Source organism: Chenopodium album, chromosome 13, assembly GCF_948465745.1.
Source record: "Chenopodium album chromosome 13, dcCheAlbu1.1, whole genome shotgun sequence".
In the NCBI taxonomy this organism is placed as follows: domain Eukaryota; kingdom Viridiplantae; phylum Streptophyta; class Magnoliopsida; order Caryophyllales; family Amaranthaceae; genus Chenopodium; species Chenopodium album.
In genome coordinates this window covers 8,819,682-8,845,607 of record NC_137846.1, presented here as the reverse complement: position 1 = coordinate 8,845,607, position 25,926 = coordinate 8,819,682, and the positions used below count along the sequence as shown (strand labels likewise).

At 35.0% G+C, this 25,926-nt stretch overlaps 2 protein-coding genes across 2 annotated transcripts; one reads left to right on the top strand and one right to left on the bottom strand.

The window, feature by feature from the left end:
• Positions 1-259: 259 nt before the first annotated feature.
• Positions 260-12,783, top strand: LOC145574522 (long chain acyl-CoA synthetase 7, peroxisomal-like). The gene is made up of 23 exons (XM_081632334.1): positions 260-591; positions 2,568-2,628; positions 2,766-2,843; positions 2,940-3,011; positions 3,117-3,198; positions 3,471-3,576; positions 3,675-3,751; positions 4,579-4,623; positions 4,712-4,798; positions 5,311-5,400; positions 5,473-5,552; positions 5,637-5,730; positions 5,904-5,992; positions 6,071-6,159; positions 7,251-7,380; positions 7,503-7,621; positions 7,970-8,093; positions 8,183-8,269; positions 10,565-10,668; positions 10,745-10,830; positions 11,401-11,487; positions 11,570-11,656; positions 12,293-12,783. Exons 1-23 carry the CDS (start codon positions 471-473, stop codon positions 12,386-12,388), a joined length of 2,091 nt encoding a protein of 696 aa, XP_081488460.1. The 5' UTR covers positions 260-470; the 3' UTR covers positions 12,389-12,783.
• Positions 12,784-13,358: 575 nt separating this feature from the next.
• Positions 13,359-25,289, bottom strand: LOC145576227 (aminopeptidase P2-like). The gene is made up of 13 exons (XM_081634008.1): positions 24,918-25,289; positions 23,330-23,455; positions 22,620-22,739; positions 22,050-22,325; positions 21,525-21,697; positions 20,753-20,986; positions 20,229-20,380; positions 18,844-19,034; positions 17,762-17,870; positions 17,479-17,633; positions 15,207-15,299; positions 13,724-13,804; positions 13,359-13,642 (listed from the first exon to the last, which is right to left on the bottom strand). Exons 1-13 carry the CDS (start codon positions 25,236-25,238, stop codon positions 13,571-13,573), a joined length of 2,103 nt encoding a protein of 700 aa, XP_081490134.1. The 5' UTR covers positions 25,239-25,289; the 3' UTR covers positions 13,359-13,570.
• Positions 25,290-25,926: the final 637 nt, after the last annotated feature.

The following is a 25,926-nucleotide window of genomic DNA, read 5'->3' as shown; positions in this document are numbered from 1 at the left end:
AACTAAAAATCTTGCCAAATTTATTAGTGGACACTAGACAATGGTTAACAAGTAATAATGGTCATTTCAATCTCACAACACATAAAATCAAAATTTAATTATAAAGTGACCCCTTAACTAATTTTCATCACCCCAAAAAAAAAAAAAACACTTTGAAAACATGACAAAAAATCAATAATTCCAACTTTTATTTTTCCCTTATCCGTGATTTTGGACTTTTTGGTTTGGGCAAAATTATTTTCTATTTTTTGATTATATTACAGGATTATGATTATAGACATCACCCCCTTTGAATTGCGTGCCCCAAATTTTCTCATCTTTCCTCCTCACCCTCAAATTCTCTGATCTGATCAATATTATTACTATTATTGTACTAAAATTTCACAGTTTAAACAAAATCAAATCAGAAACATAAAAAAGTTTCGATCTTTACAATCACCCAGTTGCAGAAAAGCTTCAAAACAGCATCAATGGAGGCTCCTGCTCAACGTCGGTTGCAAGCTATTCAATCCCACCTTCTTCCTCTCTCTATTGACGATGATCCAAACTCCATCATCATCCGCAGTCAAACTGCTGGAGAATTTTATCAAGGTTTATTTTATTTTTTCTTTCTCTTCTCTCTTGTTTTTTTCTCACTCTAATTTGATCTACCATAGTATTTAATGAATTATGAATATTTATATTTATGTGGGTGCATTGAAAGTTGCAATCTTTTTTGTTGGGAGAAAAGGGTTTCCATACCCTTTTGAAGTATTCTGTTAATCAGTTAATGGAGTTGAATAAACTGGGCCCCCTTTTTTAGAGGTTCATGGATGATTGATTGGATCGTGTGATAGGATTTTTTTTCACTGTATGATAAAAACAAGTAGTTGGAAAGTGAAAGGGGGGAGAATTTGTATTGTTAAGATTCTTGATATGTTGGTTGTCCCTAATTGGGTTAAATTGTTTTTGGGATTTTCTGATGATGGTTTGTTAGGTTACTTTTTCTGGGGTTTCAGGAATTTTGCTTTTACTCGTAGTTTCTGGGAATTTGCTTTACTTATTGTTTAAAATATGTGCTTTGTGATTGATTACCGTTAATTGGCTAGCTTTATGCCTTTTTCAAGATACCAATAACAATGTGTTATGGACTAATTGTTCCGAGTTGAATGTACTGCCCGTTTATTGGGAATTTCATATGGGAATCGAAAGAAAAGTTAATGAATAGTAATTTTTTTTGTAATTTATATGATTTGGTCCTTTTGGAAATTTGAAAATGACTCTATGTTGAATAATCTTACAAGGAGAGCTTATTACATTTAAGCTTTTACAAGTATGTTTTAATTATTAAAACATCATCCAATCTATTGATTAAAGTTTTAGCATATGTATTGGCTCAATTTACATTTGTAGAGTTGGTTAAACTTCTTTTTTTTCTTCTCTTCCCAATTTGACCTTCAGTCAAAAGCATTTTCTTCAAGCTTTTAGAAAGTTAGAACTTGAATATAGATAGGGTAACGACGTCAGAGGATATCCTTTCCATTGGCAGAGATTGGAATTATTAAGTGGCGAACAATGTGTTTATGACTGTTATGAGTTTTGATTCTGTTGGAAGATGTGGTTCAAGGCTTGATTTTGATTTTGCCAATGTCAGTTTATGGGGGTAGTGAAGTTCTTCAGTTAAGCAAATTATGATCTGGAATTCTAGCAGATAAGGGGATTCTCAGTGGCAAGTTTCACAGAGTATCATAAGAATCATAGAAAATGCAATACCTCATGTAGGATTAACTGGAAGTTTGAATTTTGAACAATGTATTTTCATGGTGTTCACACAATGCCATTTCTTCACCTTAGATTAGAGATTTTGGTGGAATAGTACTTTAGTAGCAAAGTGTGGGATAGTTTATTCGTTACTAGTTGCCTTTTGTTGCCTAGGAGGAGTGGGCATGTTACCTGCTTTGGGGAAGCAGTTGTCTTATGGACTAAGGATGTTGTGGGCTGTGGACGTCAATTGGCTTTGTACAATGCCTGTGCATAAGGTTCAATCAAATGGTTATGGAATTAAAGGAAGAATTTATGATGTATGGCCAAACAATTGCAGCCATATTTTTGGTTATAACCTATGTGATTTGGAAAGGCTAATAATGCTTTATATTATCAAATTTTGTTGTCAGTTGATCTTACCTCTGTACAATTTCATACAAGAACTATTTTCAGTATTATAAAGTCAAAGATCTTTGTGCTGGAAAATAAGACACATAGGTGACATAGCTGATGTCAGAGCTGAACATGACATTACTAAGTTGAGGGAGAGGAAATGAAAAATTGAAAAGGACTAGATTTAAATGATTATAGTTTACAGATGCTTTTTAATGCAGTTAAAGATATTTGAATTTGTGAATTTTTTTGAAGTTGTCTTTTTAAGTTACAGAGATGTGTTACAACAAGTAAAATTGCTATTGACCACTGTCTTTCTTAATTTCATATTTATGTGATAATATACACTCATACACAGGTACAGAAATATAGAATGTATCAGTTTATTGGGAATATGTGATCAAACAACCTTGTGTTTTCTACTTTTGTAGGTGAAAAGTATAGTGTAGTCCTTCCTGAAAAGTTACAGACAGGAAAGTGGAATGTGTACAGGTAGGCTATCTTGTGTTGTGTTATATTGTTCTGTATATATCACTTCTGCTTCTTTTTTTCTGTATATCTCCTTACCCCTGTGTTCATTTATTTATCTGTATTAACTGAGACATGGTTTTATCATACTTTTGAGGCAGGTCTGCTCGGTACCCTGTGAATCTTGTCACTAGATTCCCAAACCATCCAGAGATTGGGACATTGCATGAGAATTTTGTGTGAGACTCTTTCATATATTTGTTCATGGCACGTTACGTATTATTTAGAGTAATCTTGCAGAACTAGCTCTATCTAATTGTGTAATGTTCATGCAGACATGCAGTTGACAGTTTCCCAGATTACAAATATTTGGGTACAAGGGTGCGTGTGGATGGAACAGTTGGAGAGTATGTTGACAGATTCAAACTGATCTTTCATACTGGCTTGTGCCAGTAGGTTTATATACACCATAACAATTATGTCTGATCATATTTTTCTGTCTAATTCTAAAGGTACAAATGGATGACTTATGGAGAAGTTAGCAATGCTCGGTCTGCTGTAGGATCTGCTCTTCAGAATCATGGTCTGTCAAAAGTGAGTTTTCCTATCACCCCCAACTCTACTTGAGTCCTAAAGTTTACCAGAATTACAAATTGTGGGAAAGAACTTAAGGGCTCTGCCAAATTCTTCTGGAACTTTGTCAATGCATTGATTGTGCTTCATTCATTATTATTACCCGATCCTCAAATTTCATACTTGAGCTGTGAATTTTTCTGCCTAGTCATCTGATCTACCCTTTGAATTGTATTTCTACTATATTACACATTTAAACCCATAAGTAACTGTTGGCTGTCCATTTCCTACAGGGCATGAGCGTGGGACTTTATTTTATCAATAGACCAGAATGGGTGGTTGTGGATCATGCCTGCTCGGCTTATTCATATATTTCAGTTCCTTTGTATGATACACTTGGTATTTACCTCAATCTGTAATTCTGTTTGCCTCTAGAATGGTTTTACATTATTCACTGTCTCTTGGATTCTGATATTTGTTTGCTGAACCACCTTCAGGTCCAGATGCTGTTAAGTATATTGTTAATCATGCAGATGTGCAGGCCATCTTTTGTGTTCCAGAAACATTGAATTCTGTGAGTCTTCTTTCTGAGTTCTCGCCCACCATTTTGTGCTGACTGTAATGTAGTGACATGAAGCAGAAAGAGATTTGGGAATAAGGTATCTAGGAGAAATAGTGCACACTGCACAGTAGTCCCTGTACAAGGAAGAGAACTTAAAGTTGAGTTAAGGTGCCAAATTGGTGTACTAGTTAAATGAGAAGATAATAATTCTGGCAGCTTAGGATTTTATACACTTGAAAATTTCTTAAAGGGAATGAAAAATCACCCTAGGGTCATAATGTGAAGGGATTTTCTGTTTTTATAAACTAATAAGCTGCTGAGCTCTGGAGTTGTTCTATATCCATGGCATCAGGGACAAAAAATTGTTATAGGAGGGAGTGAGGGACTTTTTCTTTTTTTTAGAAAGTAGAAAATCTCAACCTACTTAAAGAAAAGATAACTTGTTTAAAAAAAATTGAAAGATGGGATGGGGGCGGGGCAAGGAAGCTTAGTTCTTGGCCAATATAAGCTTTTTTGCTGGCAAGCATGAGAATTTATTAAGATTGACTAGCTTTGTTACTGATCAGTAATTATATGTTGTATTTATAGCAATTACTATTCTTGGTTGTTTTTCAAAAATGTGATAAAATTTGAAGCAACGACAATTAACTATCACCGTGATTTATTATTGGTTTGTTGTTAAATTGTTACCAGATTAAGGGATGTGCTTATCTGTGTTTTTGTGAGGAATAATTTATGAGTTCTTTGGCTTCACTGCTTCTTTGTTCTTTTTGAAATTACAATGCTTTGCTTCCAGCATTTCATGAATACAGCTATTTACGTTCTGCTTGTTGATGCAGTTGTTGAGCTTTTTGTCAGAGATTCCAACTGTGCGTGTTATAGTGGTATGCTCTTACTTGTTCTTTGTATACAACATGTTGTATGATGAAGTTTGGTTATATCTCAAGTTTTCATACCATGCAATCTTCACAGGTAGTAGGTGGGGTGGATGAGCACTTGCCCTCACTTCCTCAGGCAGCAGGACTTAAACTAGTATCTTATTCAAAGCTATTAAGTCAGGTAACATCAATATATTTTTTGAGTAATTGCCTTTTTTGGTTTCTGAAATAATATGTCCAGCTGGACTTCTAATTTCTTTCCTTCTAATAAAATTATCCTACTCTTAAAAATGGAAAATCAACTGTATGTGTAAAGGAAGTCTGGAAAATCTTCTTGAAGCATGTCTGTTATTCTGCCCTTGTTATTTCAACTGGAACCTAATAATACACCATTCTTTGGCTTCGAGTTGTAGTGGTTTCTTGTAAAGGGCTCTTTATATTATAAACCGCTGTTTTTAATTCCTCACTGTTATTGTGGGTTAGGACTCCTTATGTCTAATTTCACTTACTGCACTTGGTCAATTAGAGACCTTGGGGCAACTGTGATCTTCTAAAAAGTTTGTTACATGATCTGCTGACTCCTTAGGTTTCTGTGAACCTTTTTGATTAAAATGGCGACATGCTTCTTTTTCCGATCTATCTGAAGATTGATTAGCATAGTGTATGTGTTTATTGATGAACGTATCTTTTCAGGGTCGAGCTAGAATTCAACCATTTTCCCCTCCTACCCCGGATGATGTTGCCACAATATGTTATACTAGTGGTACAACTGGTACTCCAAAGGTACAAATTATCCTCTCCTTCCGATGAAACTTTATATTTTATTGATGGCTTATATCTGGGTTCATCTTGAAGGGAGTTGTATTGACACACGGAAATTTAATTGCAAATACTGCTGGTGTGAGCACTAATGTCAACTTTTGCTCCTCTGATGTGTAAGTAAATGAAATTGTTCTGCAGAATTTCCTAATGTTTATCCTCTCGCACTTGTATGTTTGTTAACTTGCTAAATTTGGCAGCTATATATCCTATCTTCCATTGGCACACATTTATGAACGAGCCAACCAAATCTTGGTAGCCTACAATGGTTGTGCTGTTGGCTTTTATCAAGGGGTACTTGACAAAACTTGTTATTTCATATTATTGTGGAATGTTGGATAATGCTTTTTCTCTTCTTTCTCCCGATTATGGCCCTTTTTTCCAGTGATATATTTTGATGAACTTTTGGCTTTCCTGTCAAAATTTTGATATAGGGGCTGTTATGTCCTTTGTTTTTTTTCCTCTAGGACAACTTGAAACTGATGGATGATCTGCTAGCATTGCGACCAACCATTTTTTGTAGTGTTCCTCGGCTCTACAACAGAATATATGCTGGGTAAATTAGAGTTTACTTCCATTTAGAATTCTAACATTGGGCTTGTATGTGGACTCTGACATAGTGTTTGTGTTTTAGGATTATCAATGCTGTAAAGACTTCTGGGGCTCTGAAAGAAAAGCTTTTCAACGTTGCCTATAACTCAAAGAAGCAAGCGATAATTAATGGTATTGAGAACCAGCCCCTGCATTTTCTTTCCTTCCCCATTATCTTGCATTATTCTGTATGATACATTGACTGATACCTATGTGTTTGTCTATGGGTGTATCACTTGTGTAATAATACCATTTGTAAGATGTTAGGATTTCCAGAAGAAAAAACAACTTTAGACAAGTTATGAACAAATCAAAGGCATGAAAAAATATCAACATTGACAAACACGATTTTATGTGGAAAACCTCTCCCTTGCCAAAAGAGAGGAGAAACCACCAACTTGTCACTAAAATACCTTGAGCATTAACTCCCACTAGTGATCTCTCAATTCACCAAAAAATTACAAATCCCTCATTTAGCTGGGCTCTCAGGGTTTTTGTAACTCTCTCGTATTATGCAATAGACTAACCTAAGGAGGGGCAATATTGGTAGTCTAGTATTATTAGGTTATAGTCTTTAGCTTTAGTATAAATAAAGAGAGGGAGGAAAGGGAAATATAGGCAGAAATTTGTATTGGAAACCTTAGAGAGTTATGGTCTCAAGCCATTGTTAGAGAGTTATAGCCTCAAGTTATTTTGAGAATCATATCCTAAAGCTATTAAACCTATCATTTTGTAAACCTTTTGCCATTTCCAATCGATATTCAAGCTTCCATCTTTATTATTTTGTCTGTTTCTTACCTGCTTCACTTTGTAGCATCTTCATACTTGATCCGTAACCCGAAACCGACATGTCCTGGACCTAACATTTTGTGCTAGGCTTGCGAACTAACCTAAGATATGATCATTTAGGGATGGTCTGGGTTTGAGAAGGTAGAAGTGAATGTAAATTTTGCAAGTGACCTAAAAGCATTCTTGAGAGGGTAGGTGACTATTTGATCTTTTATCCTCCCCGCCCTTATTCCCTGACCAGGGAAAAGGTTAAAAAAAGTTTGGCGATGAAGTAAATATTGCATCTCTTTCTTTTTCTGTAGTAGATGGTGGTATCTTATTATTCTCTTGATCTGATAATAGTGCCTTTAAGTAAGCGGTATCCAATTCTCGGAAGCATATGATTTGTAGTGTTACTTGTTAATCTTCGTACTTATTCAGATGCTATATTTCAGGGAAAAACCCGTCACAAATCTGGGACAAGCTAGTATTCAATAAAATTAAGGCCAAGCTTGGTGGCAGAGTTCGCTTAATGGCTTCTGGCGCTTCACCATTATCCTCTGACGTCATGGACTTTCTCAAAGTGTAAGTTAATCATGAAATGATATAGTCATGCTTATTGAAGTTGTTTATTTAAAGCAATTTTTAGTGTTGATTATAGCAAATATGGTATTATGGCGTTAACGTGTGCATCTCTTTAATAATAGGTGCTTTGGTTGCCGAGTACTTGAAGGATATGGTATGACTGAGACCTCCTGTGTCATAAGCTCAATGGATGCAGATGACAACATGTCAGGTCATGTTGGTTCCCCTAATCCTGCTTGCGGTAAGTGCACTTTTGCTCGAATGACATGAAGTAATTTTAGGTATATTGGCTGCTAGAAATTAATCTTGACCACTTAGACTAATCAGCTATATGACCCAAAAAAAAAAGGTTATTAGTTTGGCTTGTTCCAAGCTGTCTTGTCTCTTCGTTTGTATCAGAGCTATGTGGCTGTGAACAAAACAAATTCTGGTAAACTCCAATTCATAGTGGAAAATTGCCAAATCCTTTCAAGTTTATGTCATTGTTTTGCTCATATTATTTTCCTGATAACTTTTTTATGGCTTATTGCAAGTCATGCATTACAAGAAAAGTGATTATTTTTTGCTTTTAATGCAATTTCAATTCCAGAGGTGAAACTGGTCGATGTTCCTGAAATGAATTACACATCTGACGATCAGCCACATCCTCGTGGTGAAATATGTGTTCGGGGGCCCATTATTTTCAAAGGCTACTATAAAGATGAAGTGCAGACGTACTGAATTTCTTTTAATACTATTATTATTATTTTTTATGTTCAGTCTTGTTACACTTAAGAAACCTGATTATCATTTTCTGTTCCAGGAGAGAAGTAATTGATGATGATGGTTGGCTTCACACTGGAGATATTGGGTTGTGGTTACCTGGAGGTCGCCTCAAGATCATAGACAGGTTAGTTGTGCTTAGTTCAGAACATTGTCAATGACTTGGTAACCATGCACCTTTGATATCAAATAGCAGTTTAATTTGTTAAATCACCTGTAGAACTACTATAAAGGAGAATAATTAATTTAGGCCTTGGGCATTATGTACTCCTTGTAAGCCCTTTAATTTAATACGCCCTCCACCCCTTATTTTAAATTAATATCTACTTGTTGCATGGAGGTCAAGAAGAGTGCAAAGTCAAAGGTTAAATTGGATTATACCACGTATTATGTATCTATGTCCCTTGATTTTGTTTGCTGTTTTCTTGTATCCTTATCTGTGTACATATTAGTTTCCATGCAACACATCTATCCACAAATAGTTTCCTGGCATCAGTCGTTTACTCTAGAACAAGCCTTCTTCTTTTTTTTCCCCCTTGCAACATTTGGTTAATGTGCGGAAATTAAAGAAAGTTTAATATTGGGGTAGTGGTCCACGAACCCCAGGTAATTAGCAAAAAAGATAAGAGAAATTTATGTATTAGTATAGATATTAACACATGCCATAACTGGATATTTTTTTTAAGTAATACACAAGTTCCATGAAAATAACCAAAGGAAGATTTTCTAGAATTTCAGATCATTCCTGCCAGATTAAGACTATTTATTACAGACTTTGGCAGACTAAGGGTTCTCTCTTGCAAATCATTAAAATCTCTGCCTTTTGGATATTCAGTTAAAGGATGTGAAAGATGCTAGAGTGTGTTTGGGAGATTCTACTGGGGTTTTTTTCTTGTACATCCTTTCTTATTTGCTTGAATCGACTATTTGCCCCCCTATGTATCCAGATATTCCAGTAGCAACCTCTATCTAAGAGGCAAAGGTCCCTCTTATGGTGAGAGCAATTGTGTGGATGTTAGCTTTGGGAAGACTTAACACGAATGATATGCTGGCTGGGGATAGCTATCCTCACCTAACATTTGCTTGCCTTGCTGAGCTACTATTGATCTTGTTCACATGTTTCCATCGCTGTGACATGTCCTGTAACCTTTGGAGATGGCTCTTTGCAGTGTATAGAGTGGATTGGTTTTTTCTGCAAGAGTGGTTACAGATTTCCTTTTATGGGTTTGGTATGGGAAAGTAGAAGAGAACGTTTTTGTGAATTTCTATGATAGCTATTTTGTAGAGTGTCTGGCTGGAATGGAATGCCCATGTTTCTGGAGTTGCTTTGTCCTGTGTGAATAATTAAAAGTAGTGTTGTTTGTGTCTCTATGGACTTAGGTGGCCGGGGTTGTCAAAAATAATCTAGCCAAGAAGATAGAAAGGAACTAGGCTAATTTATAAATTTATATTCATTTTCTTGGTTAGGTTACCCTGCCCTCGTGCTGTTCAACTCTTCTATTGCTTTCGTAAAGCAGTTTTCCTCTTACAATTATGTTAAATTCGAAGCGCTCTGCCGTTATTGAGCATTGAACTCAAGATCTCTAACTATATGTGTGAGCCCAGCTGAAATAATGAATAACATTATAGCAGAGAGATGATAAGGTAGAATCTTTAACTCATGAATGGAAAACTTAACTACGGGTGTGTTTGGTTCAAGCAGAAACACTATAAACTGTATAATAATTTAATTGGAAATCAGGTTTCAAATTTCAATTTTCTTTTATGGTTTTTTTTACAGAAAGTAAGAGTGGATAAAAGGGAAAATGGAGGGAAGGGAATGGAGAGGAGGAGAGGGGGGTATAGGGAGGAAATTGCATCATTCCTTCCTTACAAAAGAAATATATATTCCATGTTGATGAAATTTATAGTTTCAACGACTCATTTGCCAAATAAAAGGAATCAGATATTCTGTTGCAACTTGTAAGCATTTATTACTCTTAATATGAGCATATATGCGTATGCTGCTTGTGTTAATCTCTGATAATCCCTTTTTTTTTTTACATCTACTGGGAGTTAAAAAAAAATCCCTATTTTCTCAGAATTGCGAAGGTTTCTTTGATTTGATAAATTGCTTGCACCTACCTATATGGTGAATTTATTGTGATGATATTTAAATGTATTGTGTTGAGTTTTTGTTGATGATGGCTCCTTTTGTTTTACTGACTTAATGAAGAGATTAAAGGCTTAATACCTGATTTTGATACAGTTATTTTGGCTAGATAATTAACCTTTTATTGCACTGGTTAGTTATTCGTTTTCAATTATGCTGTTGGTATTTTTGATGAAGTACTTAAGACACCAATTTTATTTATTTATTTATTTTTATTATTTTTTTTAAAAAAAAATATTCCACTGAGATTGTTATTTTTTCTTGTGGCAGGAAAAAAAATATTTTCAAATTAGCTCAAGGAGAGTACATAGCACCAGAAAAAATTGAGAATGTATATGCCAAGTGCAGATTTGTAGCACAGTGCTTTGTATATGGTATGATCATACAAGGCACTGTTATTTTTAACCACATTGTTATATTTTATTATTCTTACACTTGACATTTTCACAGGTGACAGCTTAAATTCCTCTTTGGTAGCAGTTGTTGCTGTCGAGCCAGATGCATTAAAGGATTGGGCTTCAGGGGAGGGCATCAAGGTAGTTTGTAATATAATTGTAGTTCTTGACATATTGCGATGCAAAGTTTGTGTAAATAAAACATGTTTGCTATTTACTTCAAAACATCATAATGTGCTGGGCTGTAAGCCTGTAACCATATCATGAACTTAACTTTATCATGATCGTTTTGTTCTTTTGCCGTCAATGACATAAAGGGTATTTGATTTCTGGATCTGAGTAGCCATTGTTGATTTGAGGTGCTTGTTAGACTAGTGTGAAACATGGTAAATTATAGAGTACATTATATGAATGCCTGTCCAGGAGGCTACATAAGAGCTTCCTGTTTGTATCCAGGCTCTCTTAGAAATAGAAGAATGGGAAAAGTACCAAATGTCCAAATTACTCAAATTTGTTGGTTTGTTATTATAGCGAATTGTACATTTGTACTTGCACAAGATTGGTGAATTTTATACTTGCACCATCTTTTATTTTATCAGTATGCTCTCTCAAGGTCCATAAAGTGCTGTGGATCGTGTTTTTTTGTTGATATGTAATGCAGCTGATACTAGTTTATATCTGTGAATGATAATTTGAATTGCATGGATGCAGTATGAGGATCTAGGACAGCTGTGTAGACATCCAAGAGCAAAGGCTGCAGTTCTTGCTGATATGGATGCTTTGGGAAGAAAGGCTGGGGTAAGTACTTCCATGGACTCCTGGTTTATTTTATTCGACCTGGCAGTTCAACCCTTTTCTAACTTCTCTTGATGGCTTTCAGTTGAGAGGGTTTGAATTCGTGAAAGCTGTGACCTTGGTACCGGAACCATTTACTGTCGAAAATGGTCTTCTCACTCCAACGCTAAAGGTTATTTTCTTCTCCCCCTTTCACATGTTTGCTACTACTGTAAAGTAGGAGTCTTTTCACATGTTCTGATAGTTTTGACTTTTGAGATCTACTCGTACATATTAAGGGGGTGATAATGTGCCAAAGTGAGCTTAGCTTTGTCTGGCTCTTAACTTCCTGGTTTGATTCGGTTCATTACCCAATTTATCAGCTTGAATAACTTGAGCTTTAGTTACGAGGTTCAACTAGGAAAACTACATTATCAAGTTGCAGACTTTGCATTACATTCCTGAGTCTTTGTTAATAGGTCTTAAAGTATTTGTTAAATCTATATATCAACTTTACATCTTTTACCTATTAACAAGTAAAGATAATAAACTGTTGAAATTATGCATTGGAAAGCATGAATTTAGAAGTGTAGGATCTGAAACTAGTCAGAGGAAGTACATATATTCTTGCCTGCTCATGAGCTATTGGATGAAGCTTAGTATGACTCAAGTTTAAAGTTAAGCTCACTCAAACCGAGAGCTAAACTTGAGTAGATCACATTCAAATTATGCTCATTACAGTGTGCTCCCCATAACCTACCTTACATATGATGTTGAGTGAGTTCTTAACTTGTGTAACAAAGTTCATATCTTTCGCAAACTTTGACAGGTAAAGAGGCCTCAAGCTAAGGTTTACTTTGAGAAAGAAATAGGAGAAATGTATTCACTACTTTCGAAAGCTGACCCAACTCTGAGTAAATTGTGATGAAATTTGGTTTTGTGAAAGAAGTATAAGGTAGCAGTTCTAGACAATTGCATATTGGGAATAACTCGACGGCAACATCCTGTCGTTTGTCAAGTTAAGATTTGTTTGTAATCTCCCTGATTCTGCTAGTATTAGTGTTTATGTCAGCCTAGCAGGGTTATTAATTAATTTATTTATTATTTTGGGGATCATTTTCGCTCTAAAAATAGAAAAAAAATGTCTATATATATTTAGTATATTAGCAGGTTTTTGGAAGGTGGCTTATTGTGCCTGCTATTTGTATTACTCTGTAGATTGTTCTATGATGCACGCCCGCTGTTATACGATGCATGTTGTAACATTCTGTTAAAAATAAACTGTAGATGATTATACGTATTGAATTGAAGATTACAGTACATCCCGTCTTATGTTGTAATTAGAATTAAAGCCCATGTGTTGCACGGATCTTAATTGATTTCCAAGATATTTTTAAAGGTATTTTATTATAAAATTTAATCACCTTTTTTTTTTTTTTTTTTTTTTTTTTTTCTGTTTTAATATAATTTTTTTGGTAGTTTTTTATATTCTGTCTTTATACTATACTTACTTTTTGATTTATATAATAGATCACTAAGATCAGAGGTTGCAAGGTAAAAGTATTTGGGTAAAAATAGTGCTCTTTTTAGGTAAAAAAAATAGCAAAAAAATAGTGCTTGCAAAAGCTTTAGGACTGATGTTCTGAGATATTTTTTATTTCTTATTTTTTATTTTTTTAAAATGAAATATATGGTTTATGAGTTTTTATCTTCAGTAGCTCACTTTATTTTCATGTTGTGCTAAACTTTAACCACGTAAGTTGCATAAACAACATGTGAATGAAACTATGAGGAATTGGTGAGAATACTAACAATAAAAAAACACAATTAAAACATCGAATTGTCTAGCCCAGCGGATTTAAGGGTGAAATCTAAATCTGGTTACACCCAGTACATTAAAAATGGAAACAATAATTGAAATGGATTTCAGCAAGTAAATTAAAAGTTATCTTAACAAATAAATGGTGCAGAATTCTGTACAAGCACAGTTTTTATAATTTTCAACCAAAGTGCACAGCATATTGGATCCAGCATTATGTACAGACAGAGTACATTTTTGTAAAAGCCATGAGGCAAAGTAAAATAACAAGCAGAAACTGCATCAGCTTCACTGTTTGACAAGAGGCCGTGTGTTTTCCCAAAGCCATTGACGTTCTGAACTATCCAGCAATGGTGACACCTGCAATTGCAAAGACAATACAGTTCAAAGTCAATAAGAATGACTATGCTTCCATTAAAAGCATCGTTCAATATGAATTACCTTTTGCCAAACTCGGTCATGATAATCATTAAGCCAATCAACTTCAGCAGCAGATAGTAAGGATAAGTCGATCAATTTGCTCTGCACAATGCCATCACTAAACATTAGCTTCACATTATATTTTGCTAGGAATATTCAGAAAACATTTTTGATGCTTTTGCCTTCCATATATGGATTTCTTTGTTGATCCGGTTTCTTGGTAGTTTGAATTAGTCTAATATTGGGAAGAGGATCAAAATCCATTAGACCAAGGTACTCCCAAAAGCAAGAAGTCAAAAAAAACAGGTGAAAAGGATTATACAAATAAAAAGTGCCAAGGCTTTTGATACTTCTCTCTTGCTTCTTTATTTCCCAATTCTTTGAACTTTTACTTCTTTAGAGACCGAAGATGAAGCTCAAGAAGATTGAGATTGCCTAATGAAGACCACTTTATTAAACATAACAGACAATTGACAACAAGATAAAACAAGATAAAATCTCGATTGTGAGCTTGATTAAGAATCATCAAAGAAATAAGAAGAGTTCAGAAGAGTCTTTGATTAAGATTAAGCCAAAAGATTTCTTGCAAGTTACAAAGGTAACTTTAGGCTACCACTCTCCAAATAGTGACTTGAGGTCACAACACTCCTACGAATTAACTCACAATCTGCCTGCCTACCCATTTCTCATCTCTCCCTCTATTAATGTACATGGTTTCAATCCCTGGGATGATTCTAGACCAAGCGTCTCATGTGCATATGTGGCAGCTCTCTCTCTATTTTCTATATTATTAATAAATTTGATGACTATTAACAGAATAATACTAGTACCAATAATGCCCCTCCTTAGATCGGTTCATTATAAAATGCCGGTATGCCTTCTACTTTAAATATTTCATTAACCACACACTTCCCAATAACTACCGAAAAATGCTGAATACTGTCAGCAAATCAGTACTAGCATAGCTAAGAATCTCTGTTCTTGTAACAATAACAGGGGATAACGAGAGGTCTCTACAAAACCGCTTCAATTTGACTGGTATACATCTAACTAGGGCCTATTTGGCAAAAGAAGATGTTAGCTCTTGTACCTGCTTTCAGATATTGGTTATGTAAAAAATTAGATGTCAAGACTGATTATTGGAATAGTTTGAGAGAAAAAAAATTGGACTATACTCTACCTACAACTACCCTCTTTGCCACAAACTAGTTTCTATTTAACTTTCCCAAAACAGTACTTCAACAGTTCAACCACTAAATTCTAACTTAAATCACCACAAAGAACATTATTATACACCTTTAGTTGGTCTAAACTCTTAAAACTAATTTACAAAATGTTACCAAACTGGAAAATAGCATTACTATATCCATTCAGCAGCCTGAATAAATCAATGGCAAAATCTACTTTTGGGACGTTAGGTAATATGAAGATGTTGGCATCGTTAAATTACTGAATTGATACATGTTAACAATACTCATAATAAAAGAGCTCAAGATAGCAACACCTGAATAGGAACAAAAGTAAGCTTTTCAAATCCCAGATACGCAAGACCTCCAAAGCGGTTTGGTGTATCCATTTCTTTCACAAAAAGGAGGTTCTGCATGACAAAAGAAAGGATATCATTAGAGGCATTTCATGTCTGTTACATAGTCCAAGTAACTACAAAAGAGATTTTCATCAGACACCTCCTCTGTTTTTATTAAGTTCCAATAAAGTGCAATGGAACACAAGCCAAGAAGAGGGAGCTAGGAGGACAAAAATGGTGGTTGTGTTAGTTGGATTGAAATTGGTGATTTCATAAATCCTCTTTTTTCGGTGTTTTTGAGATTAATGGTGGTGAGGCGCAATGGTGGTAGTTGATGTCAGTTGGGGGGGGGGGGGGGGGGGTTGAATGCGGAAGTTTGTGGGTAGAAGAGGGGATTAAGAGTGGGGCAGACAAGTGGTGGAGGAAGTTGTAGCTTTAAGGATGCTTTGAGTGGGAAGGGGTGTGGCTAACAGTGGTGGTGGCTGGGATAATTTAGATTGGGGTGAATCTGGTGATAGGGTTAATTGGTTGGGGGAGGACAGAGAGGGAGGAAGTGATTAAATTGTAATGAGTTGGGCATTTTATATGAATGGGTATTGAGTTAGGGGTAATAATGGGATTTTTTGTAATGGACTAGCCTAAGGAGGGGTAGTATGGGTGTTCTAATATTATTAGTTTACTAGGTTAATAGTGAATAGTCCTTAGTATAAATAGAGAGGGAGGAGAAAGAAAAAGGTAGGCAAAAATTTGTATTGAAGGGAAACCTTAGAGAGTCATGGCCTAAAGCCATTTTTAGAGTGATAGCCTAAAGCCATTTTTAGAGTGATAGCCTAAAGCTATTAACCTATCTTTTTGTAACCTTTTGGGCCATTATCAATCAAAATTCAAGCTTTAACCTTTATTCACTTGCACTATTAAATCAGAATTAAACTTCCAGAAAATCTGTCCATTACATTTTAACATATTAACATTATTAAAAAGTCATTATGCAAGCAAAATGACATCTCCCTCAAAAAAATGTGTTGCAAGCTTGCAACTAAAATTACGGAGGAAGTCTAATTTTCTCAATGAAGTTTGAGGAAAAAAAAACCACTATGATCTCTATAGAAGATATATAACTAAAAATCATATGATTCATAGTTAGGCCTGAAACTCAAAGACTTTGCATACGTCACTTGAGAAAAGAAAATTCTTTGCCATACTTTTGAATTTTGATGCTCATGATATGCAATGAAAAGTAAATATAACAGAAAATGCAACTCTTCTTTGTAGTCACATCTTTATTTTAAAGATTATTCCTAGGTCTTAGGTTATGTTCCCTTCACCTTATTTCATGAGCTTAGTACTAATTCTTATTATAAAAAATCAGATCACTCCGGATTTTCTTTTTTTTTTTTTTTTTTTTCCGTCTGCTTATTACAAAATATCTTGAATTTTTATGTTCATACTTCCTCCATTCTTTTTTAATCGCATTGTTGGGGATTTCACGCTTGCCAATGCATATTTTATAACTTTAATATCTTAAGTTGTACTTTAATAAAAATTAATTAAAAAAAAAAAAGTAGATCTTGAAAGTACATTTGGACACGAATCTAACAAGATATCACATGACTATTTTTTCCAACGTATAAATTACATAATACGACCAAAGAATTGTGTGTGATTAGTGTAAAATTTCAAATGTTAGGATTACTAAAGAACGAAGGAAATATATATTATAAAAATAAGATCTCAAAAGTTTCGTCCCCCCCCCCCCCCCCCCCCCAAAAAAAAAAAAAAAAAAAAAAATATGTATTGAAAAATACACATAAGAAAAATCAAACAAGACCAAAATAAACCAGGATTTCAGACCAGACATTAGAATTTCAATCATAATAAGGTGAAGAGAATACAGCCAAAATTCAAAGCTTTTATAATTGAATAAGTTCAGATAAGTGTTAATTCAGGCAAAAAAAACTAATTAGACAAGGCTCGAAGGTCCTTAAAAAGATTCAGGTAGGAGATCTTTTTAATCATAAATGAGCAAATAGAGTTTTAATCATGCTTGTACTAACATCAGAACGCCTAGTTTGAGAAGGCTGCACAGTCCTTAAAAGATCCTGATAGGAGTCTATTAAGAAATAAGCATATAGAAAGAATGTAAACAATGTTTATACTAACATCAGACAGAGCAATGCCAAGACAAGCCAGATACGGGGGCAAAATAATCAATAATGCATAAAATGCAACTTTAACAAAGATAGAACAGGACCTCAATGCGTATACCAAATGCATGATCTTCATAATACCCAGGTTCATTGCTAACAATCATGCCTTTCTGCAAGGGTGTTAGGTTTCCAAATCGAAAGCTAATACTTTGAGGACCTTCATGAACATTTAATGCAGCTCCTACACCATGGCCAGTCCCTGAACATAAAAGGGTACTATCCTTTTAGCATAATAGTAAACTTGTCACCACAAGGATAGGAAATAATACTTGCTTACAATCAGGAAAGACAGCCAGAGAAATAGAAGGTATATGTTATTGGAAGTACCATGGCGGTAATCAAGTCCAATTTTCCAAAGAGAAGAGCGCGCAAAGGAATCCAAAACAAAGCCAGGTGTATTTTCGGGGAATACCGCCTGATCAAGAGTTATATGACCCTGCAATGAAATTTAATGACTCAACTCTTCAGTGATTGCAGATTTTAAAGTTTTAATCACCCATTAACAAAAGTTATGAAAAATTGTATTTCATAAAATTGAAATTTGAGCATAAACAAGCTAAATCAAATGAAATTTTTGTCTCAGGAAGCATTTGTTGTTTAATGGTATAATTAAAATCCTAAATGGTAGCCTCAAAGGAGAACAAGTAGAAAGCAATGACAACAAAACCACCTTTCAGTATGAACATATGTTATTATTCACATGCCAAATTTTTTCCTTTTGACGTTTGACACTTGGCTTCCTCCTAGGACGCTAGGTGTTTTTGCCTTTATTGAAAAATTAAGTAATCCGTGTAAGAGATTCTTTTAGTTAGAGTTGTAACAATATGTAAAAAAAGATATGTATAGTATTTTGTTTATACAATTGTTTAACTTATGTAACAATATGTAAAAAAAGTGTTTTCTCCAAAAAAAATAATACTAAAAAAAAAGAGCGCATCTATAATACAGACTAAAATAAATCCCTTAAAATAAACTGATTTCAAAATATGTTTATGTAGGCTCTTATTTAAACTCATTTTTCTTTTGGTCGCATTGATTTATTCCCTTTTTTTCAGTTGAGGTAATGGAATGGCCCCCAACTGGAAAAGTTAGTTAACTTTATATTATAGAAATTACTGTTGTCAACTTATGATACTAGTAGTATATTATTCTTCCATTCCAAAAAATCTGGTGACCTTTACAATCAGGGAAGAGCAAAAGAGTTCATATATCACACTGCTTTGGTCAAGAGCCTGTATTTATCTTATTGTAAATGAATATTTAATACATATATCCATTTTTCTTTTTTGGTGCGAGGGGCCTAGGCAATGGCCGGCAAATAAGCATAACAAATAACAAATATCTAGAGCAATTACTCATGTGTTAATTTCTCATGTAAGATTATTGGATTTGAAAGTTGTATTTAGCACCTGTAAAACACGAGTGAAACACTCTTTTTCTCGAGCAGTAGGTTCACCAAAATGAACCGTCCTTGTTATGTCTGTTGTACCATCTATATATTGTGCTCCACTGTCGAGCAAGAACAGTTTTTCAGGATCCACAATGCTGCAACTATCCGGTTCTGGTTTGTAATGAATTATTGCACCATTCGGACCAGAACCTGAAAGCCATTTTCCATGCATTTGGTAAGTGGAAAGAGCATTTTCATTAGCAGGACAGTTGAAAGAACATGAGATTGAGAAAAAAGGTAGCATTTATTAACGCTACAACATTATAATAGTTAACAAAACATTTGATGATATAATGCTTGTTCCTACAAATCTTTATTAAAACTTCCAAGAAACATAGAGTGAAGTATGCTAGATGAAATTTTCAGGGAGCAAAAGTATCAGAATTCAAGAGAATGTTTTATACAAAAACAAACTTCCTTAAGACCAAGTGGATGCATCAAATGGTAGAAATGGATAAGGTAACATGTCAACACCAGCAATTAAACAGATTGCACTAATATTAGTTTTAAAATCTTATCCAAATGGTAACATAGCAGCCTACAGACATACAAAATGCAAAAATACACAAAAACATTTTTTTTTTTTCCTTTTTTTCTTTGGGTTAAAGGTGGGGGGCAGAGGAGCCTGAGTCCACAATCCAAAGAAAGGAAGCATAAAAACACACAATTGCTCCAAAAAGTAATAAAGTACAGTACAATCTAGATTACAAAACATAAAGAGAGAGAAGCTAGGGCAACCCTTACATGAAGCACTTTATATATATCATTTCCAGTAAATCAACAAAAATAACCAGTCATACATGTACAACAGGAAGCTGCAAAATCATGTTTCTGAACCGGGTTTGAAAGTTGGTCAAATACCCTCCTTGTAACTAGGAGTGAATTATTTAAAGCCAGTAGGAGGAAATTATTTAAGCCAGAAGGACGAAATCCTACAAGGTCATTCAAGCTTCTGCTTGACTGCTTTGCCATATTGGCTGGTATGTTAGGATGATCATAGACACAACAATATTCTTAGAAGAATTACCACTTTTACATCAATAGCCAATGAAAAACTAGCTTGAGCCACTGTTTAACTTTAGATTGTGCATGTTATGATAGAACAGTACTGTGTCTACTACCACTCCATTTTTCTGTGTTTCCAGAAATTACTTTCTTTCTCACCTGAAAAATTAGTCAAAATGCTTAAAATCTAGCAGCAAAATTCACAAGAATTACAAATATATCACTCATGTATTTTGAGGTTCTCCGCAATGACTTAATTTAAAAATGAACTCAACAGAGTTAATTAAAAGCTATTTAAAAGGATATAATTCAATAGTCGAAAGAGCAATAGAATAGTACCACTTATAGTATCAAAACTTGTATCCACAAAACCATCTTGCTTGGAACGAAACTCAAGAAGTTTGTCTGCCACTTCCACCTCTGTCAATGTCACACCCTTGTGAATTTCAGCTTCCAGCCAAGACCAAAATTGTGCTACAGCAGCTGCGTCCCTACAAAAAAAATATTATTGATGTTAAACAGAAGGAAGGTCACTCATTTGTGCTCTCAACGCATTATAAATTTTTGCACGAGGAGGGATAGAAGAGGAAAAAAAAAATCCAATATGGATATGGAACATCATCTCTAATGGTGCATGTAAGCAAGAACCTGGATATTTAACTGCATGCACTTAAGAGTCTAAGAAACATTCTTCAATCTCTCCCACTTCACCCCTCTAATAGAAAAGGCAAAAGATAAGAACAGACCAGAGTATGAAATGATTGTGCACACAACTACACATTTCCATGTACATGTGAATTGTGATGTATATGCATTTGTATTCAAGCAACAAGGAGCACTGAAAGTCTGAAAAGTGAATATACCTTAAATGAGAATTGCGCATCCCTTCTATTTCAGCATGGTTTTTCAGTGCTTTTGCAAGGGAAATTGGGGAACTCCTATACACAGCAGTGGCTCCATTAGAACCACCATTAGAGCTACCATATGACCTAGACTTATATTCCTTCTTGCTATTGGAAGCTGACTTAAAGGTGTTGGCAATAGCAGCATTCACAGCTGCTGTGTCGATCAGAAGATGAGCCCCTTCTAGTGCCAAACTGTAGAAGAAGAAACGAAACTCAAGACACCAATACAAAAATAGGTATGCAAAATCCAACAAAGATGTTATATAACCAATATTTTCAAGGATGTCTAGCAAGTGCTTTTAGATTTAATATCTATGTAAAAACCCCAATTGGTTCGTATCAAAAGCTACCATATCAGAAAAGGAAAATTAGAATCCAACACACAATTAAGTTGACTATATAGGTCAAAATCTTGGAAGCATGTAAAGTACTTCATAAGAAATTAAAAGTAATAACCCTAAAATTCAAATTAGAAGTATGTAGAAATAGTCTGATCTTTGAAAAATAAGAAGAAAAATCTACAACCCAAAAGAAACATGTGTATGCCTAGAACTAGAAATGCACTTATCTCCATTTCTCCACAGATACAAACACAACAAAATGGAATAGATAACATCTCATGACAGTAGCTTCTTGATCACTCAGTTATTTAAAAGGAGGATATCCTCATAGAAAACATGCACATATATTAATATTTTCTGGTCTAAGTCTAACGTATATGCAATCTTACTTCTCAACTGCGTTCAAGATTGAATCATAAGGTCTCAACTCTACACCAGCATTCTGCAAGTAACCCATCACCTCTGATGTGATTTTACTATCATCAATAAATAGCTTGGATTGATCAGTCTCCACAACCAAATATGCATACATAACAGGAGAATGAGGAATATCACTTCCTCTCTGCAATACAAAAAAAATACATATATTAAGCATCAAATGTGCTACTTCCTCTTGGTCTTTTTATTTTTTAGTTGCAACATTTTGAATTTCATGGCTGTCTATAAAGTATAAAGAGTTGATATTTTAGAAATATATATTAAGACAAAGCTAACAAGATCCCATTTTTTCTCCTTTAATTAGTCAAAGTAGAACATGTGAATAGTGCTAAATTAGATCTTTGCAAGTTAATAAATTGGAGGCAATTATATCTTATGTAGCTAGGCTCCTACCCAGCCCTGTATAAAGAATTACCAATTACCACAATTTTTAATTTCCCAAAATATAGCAACTAGAGTTGGGTTGAGAGCCTCACCAAATTGAGCAACCAAGCAATTTCATCAAGCTTGGTAATCACCATAGCAGAACAACCATCATTTGCAAGCTGGGATCTCAACCAAGATAGCTTTGAAGAAACATCTACTCCAGCATACTTTAATTCATGCAATCTCACAGGTTTTCTTGGAGGTTTTGGCCTTGAATCCTTCCAAATTACATCTACAAGATTGGTCTTGGACAGAAGAACTAATTCATGGTTCTTTTTAGATATATCTTCTCGGAGTTCTTCAGCAGCATCAAACGAAAAGAGGAACTGTTCCCTTCACAGAACCAAGATGTAGTGTCATGAAAGACCAGTCTAATCAATATAATTGTTAACTATGATTTACAAATGGGAAGAGAAGCAAACAAAAAAGGGAAAAGAGCACTTGCTAACCAAAAGGATTTCAACAACTCCAAAACCATAAGATTTTGTATGGAAAAAAATGTCATATAACAATGAAACAAATAGTGCATGCAACCATAATATATGATAAATAAAAAGGAAAATTTGAGTTCACAACACAGAAAAAGTCAGATACTGAAACAATCAGATCATTGGCCTTACAGGATCAATGCCAACTCTGGAGCCAGGTGTAAGCACGTCATTAAGCCACTCAGACATAGTGGGGACACCCATATTACCAGCGCGCATGAGTATCCAATCAGAGGTCAGTTGCTTTTCAGCCTGATCATGATACAAAATGAAACAAAAGAGGGTTGGAATTGTGATAAAAGACCAACTGATAATTCATTTGCAAAGCTCGCAGTAAGCTGACACAAGGTATCACCAAGAATCGCAGGTTACAAAGAATTGCAATAATAGAGTATGATAAAAGATTTTAATGTCTTATGTACAAATAGAGGTAGCAGCTAGATCACATCAGTGCACCACCATCTAGATTTCTGAATTGTTGGTAACCATGAGATTAGCACAGACTATGTTTTATCTCCTTCCACCTCCCCCCAAAAAAATCCCTTCTCCCATTCAATCCCCTGAGGTCCCTAACCATAGCTTGTTCATCATAACGGTTACATAAAAAAGTGGCACAGCAGAAATTGAGCAGTATGGCTTTTAGGGATGGCCGAGGACACGGATGCAAGGTAATGGTTGCTTAGTAGTTAGTTGCTTACCCAGCCTTTTTAGCAGCAAATTAAGATCGATAAACACATGTTGATCATTATGGCAATAGAAGAATTAATATTTTAAAAGGGAGGGGAGAGGAGGGGGATTCTTGGAATTATCATTAAAAACATGTAAACATTATATTCTCCTACCTGCAAAAAATACCGCCCATCTGTCCACAAAGCCGCTTTATCCTTTGTGACAATAGCAGTGCCAGCACTCCCAGTAAAGCCAGAAATATAGGCCCTCCGCATATAACACTCAGCAATAAATTCACTCTGCAAGCCAAAATCCAAGAATGTGACAATTTAGTACAAGCTTACTACTGTTCACACCAATGGCAGCATTAATCCAGCTTAGGCCAAAACAAACATGCAATACTATATAGATTGGCGTTGTTAAGGGCTTAAGGCACTGCTACCCAAGTGTCAAGAGAGGCCTAGGCAGTGGCGGGAGAGGCAATTTTTTATGAGGTGCACTTAAGTATAGTAGGTGCATTAAATTCAAGTCTGCAGTCTATATACACAAGGAACCATAATTTTATTAAAGTGTGCCTCACTGCAAGCCTTACACATATGCTTCACACCTAGTCTTTAGGACCCATGTTACCTCAAAGCACCATGAGCCTTTTCAAAAACTGATATTATGATCTAGTTGCTAATGAGAACCTTGACTGGGCAGCAAAAAACTTTTATCTTCTTGAATCAACCAAATGTTGAAAAGCAGAGTATATTGAGGGATTCAACATTTGGTATGAAATCAATCAGTGTAAAGAAAAGTCAGAAGAATAATGAGGTTGCTTATTTGTTTTAGATGTTTTAGCTTTAGCCCTTCAATTCATATGACTTGGAAATTATTTTTTAACAGCTGAATGAATGATACATGCAATTTGGCAAAGGCAAAACAACCCCAAACATGATAAAAAATAAGCCCTTTTACTATTAACACTAGCATTAGAGAATTGTATATCAGAGAAAATGACTTCGTGGAAAGAAAAAAGTAGAAACTACAATCATTTAGTTATAAATTATCCTATAATATGCAATATATGATTTTTTTTTTTTTGGTAGTCTATACATCTATCATGATAACTACATTGAAATCATAAACATGGGATGCCAAGGATGATTATAAACACCACTTCTTTTATGAGTTACCTCGCTCTCTAAGTCTCTATCCCAACCGCTTCATCATTTCTTTCCCTTTCCTTCCCTCAATCTTTACCCAATATCAATCATTTGCTTCTAATTCTAGACTCAACATGAAACAAAATCTATAGCACCTTGACAATAAGAATAACAAACCAATTGAAAACCTTCTTCTCATTATATTAACATCTTTAACATCACCAATTGAATAAGAGATTGTGTTCTAAATTTCCACATGACCACTAGGTAACATAAATGATTTGGTGTAATGCCAAGTTGCCAACATTAAAGTTAATACTCATACTATCTACTTCATCATCACATTCCATTGAACATTTAGCTTCAACATATCACCAACGAAACCATCAAAATCGATTTCTAGTACGACAACCATTACAAATTGATTGAAACCTCAAACAAATTCTAATAGCATCGCATCAATACAATCACTACCTTAATGTAATTTACATGCTCAATATCCCAAAATCTTACACTATAGCATCAAAAATGAATACCCAAAAGTAGAAAATACTCCAAACAACAATCAAATTCAAGAAAAACATCAAAAATTGAGATGAAGAAATCGAGAAACCTGGTGAGCATCCTGAGAAGGGATGATATAAGCATCAATACTGACGCCAGGCTTAGAGAAAAGCTCGCGCAATGCTCGGAGCTTTTCGTCGTGATTGCCACGCGCTTGCCGGAGTTTCCGGAGCTCCGACGAGGGTTTTGCGGAGAAAGTACTGCAGCATTTGATGACGGAATTGGCGGAGCGATTTGAAGAAATTGAAGGAGGGGATTTGAATTTGGGGAAGATTGAGGGAGATGAGAGAGAGAGTAAGCGGAAGTAGTTAGGGCGAAAGTGAGAGGAGTTGAAGGCGAGCTTAGCTGAGGAGAGAGATAGAGCTTCCATGGTTATGGAGTGAGGAAGGTGGAAGAGGAGAGAGATGATTGGGTTGGAAGATACGGAAGGCAATGTTTGGAGTATATCACTGGATTGAGCAACGAGTTTATGTTGTGTTCAACGCTAACCCGACACGCTTAACGACGTGTTACGTTGTGTTGACTCGTTTAATTATTTTTTATCAAAAATTGTTGACACTAATTTTTTTTTTCCGTGTCTAATGTGTAGTGTGTTGTAAAGAAAAATGTTGGCCTCATTTAGAATATTTATCATAAATTTCATAAATAATGGGTCATTTTTCTTAATCGAGTTGATTCGTGTTGGAATTCTCAACACCAACCCGACATGTTTAATTATACGTGTCATGTTGACCCGTTTAATTATACGTGTCGTAAACCCTTTTGACACTAACCTGGATTTTTCGTGTTTGATTCGTAACGTGTCAACTTTTGCCAGCTCTAAACTGAAACTAGCTAATTCTCAAAGAAATTAATGGGGTGGGTTAAGCTTAACATGGATGGTGCCTCAAAAGCAAACCCGAGTCGAGCTGGTGTCGGGGGGCTTATTAGAGGTAGTAGTGGAGAGCTGTATGAATTGTTTGCGGCAAGTTGTGGTATTTGTTCAAATACCAGAGCTAAACTCTTGGGAGTCCTTTGTGGATTAGCTCTAGTCTAGAATAGTGGTCATGGAAAGCTTT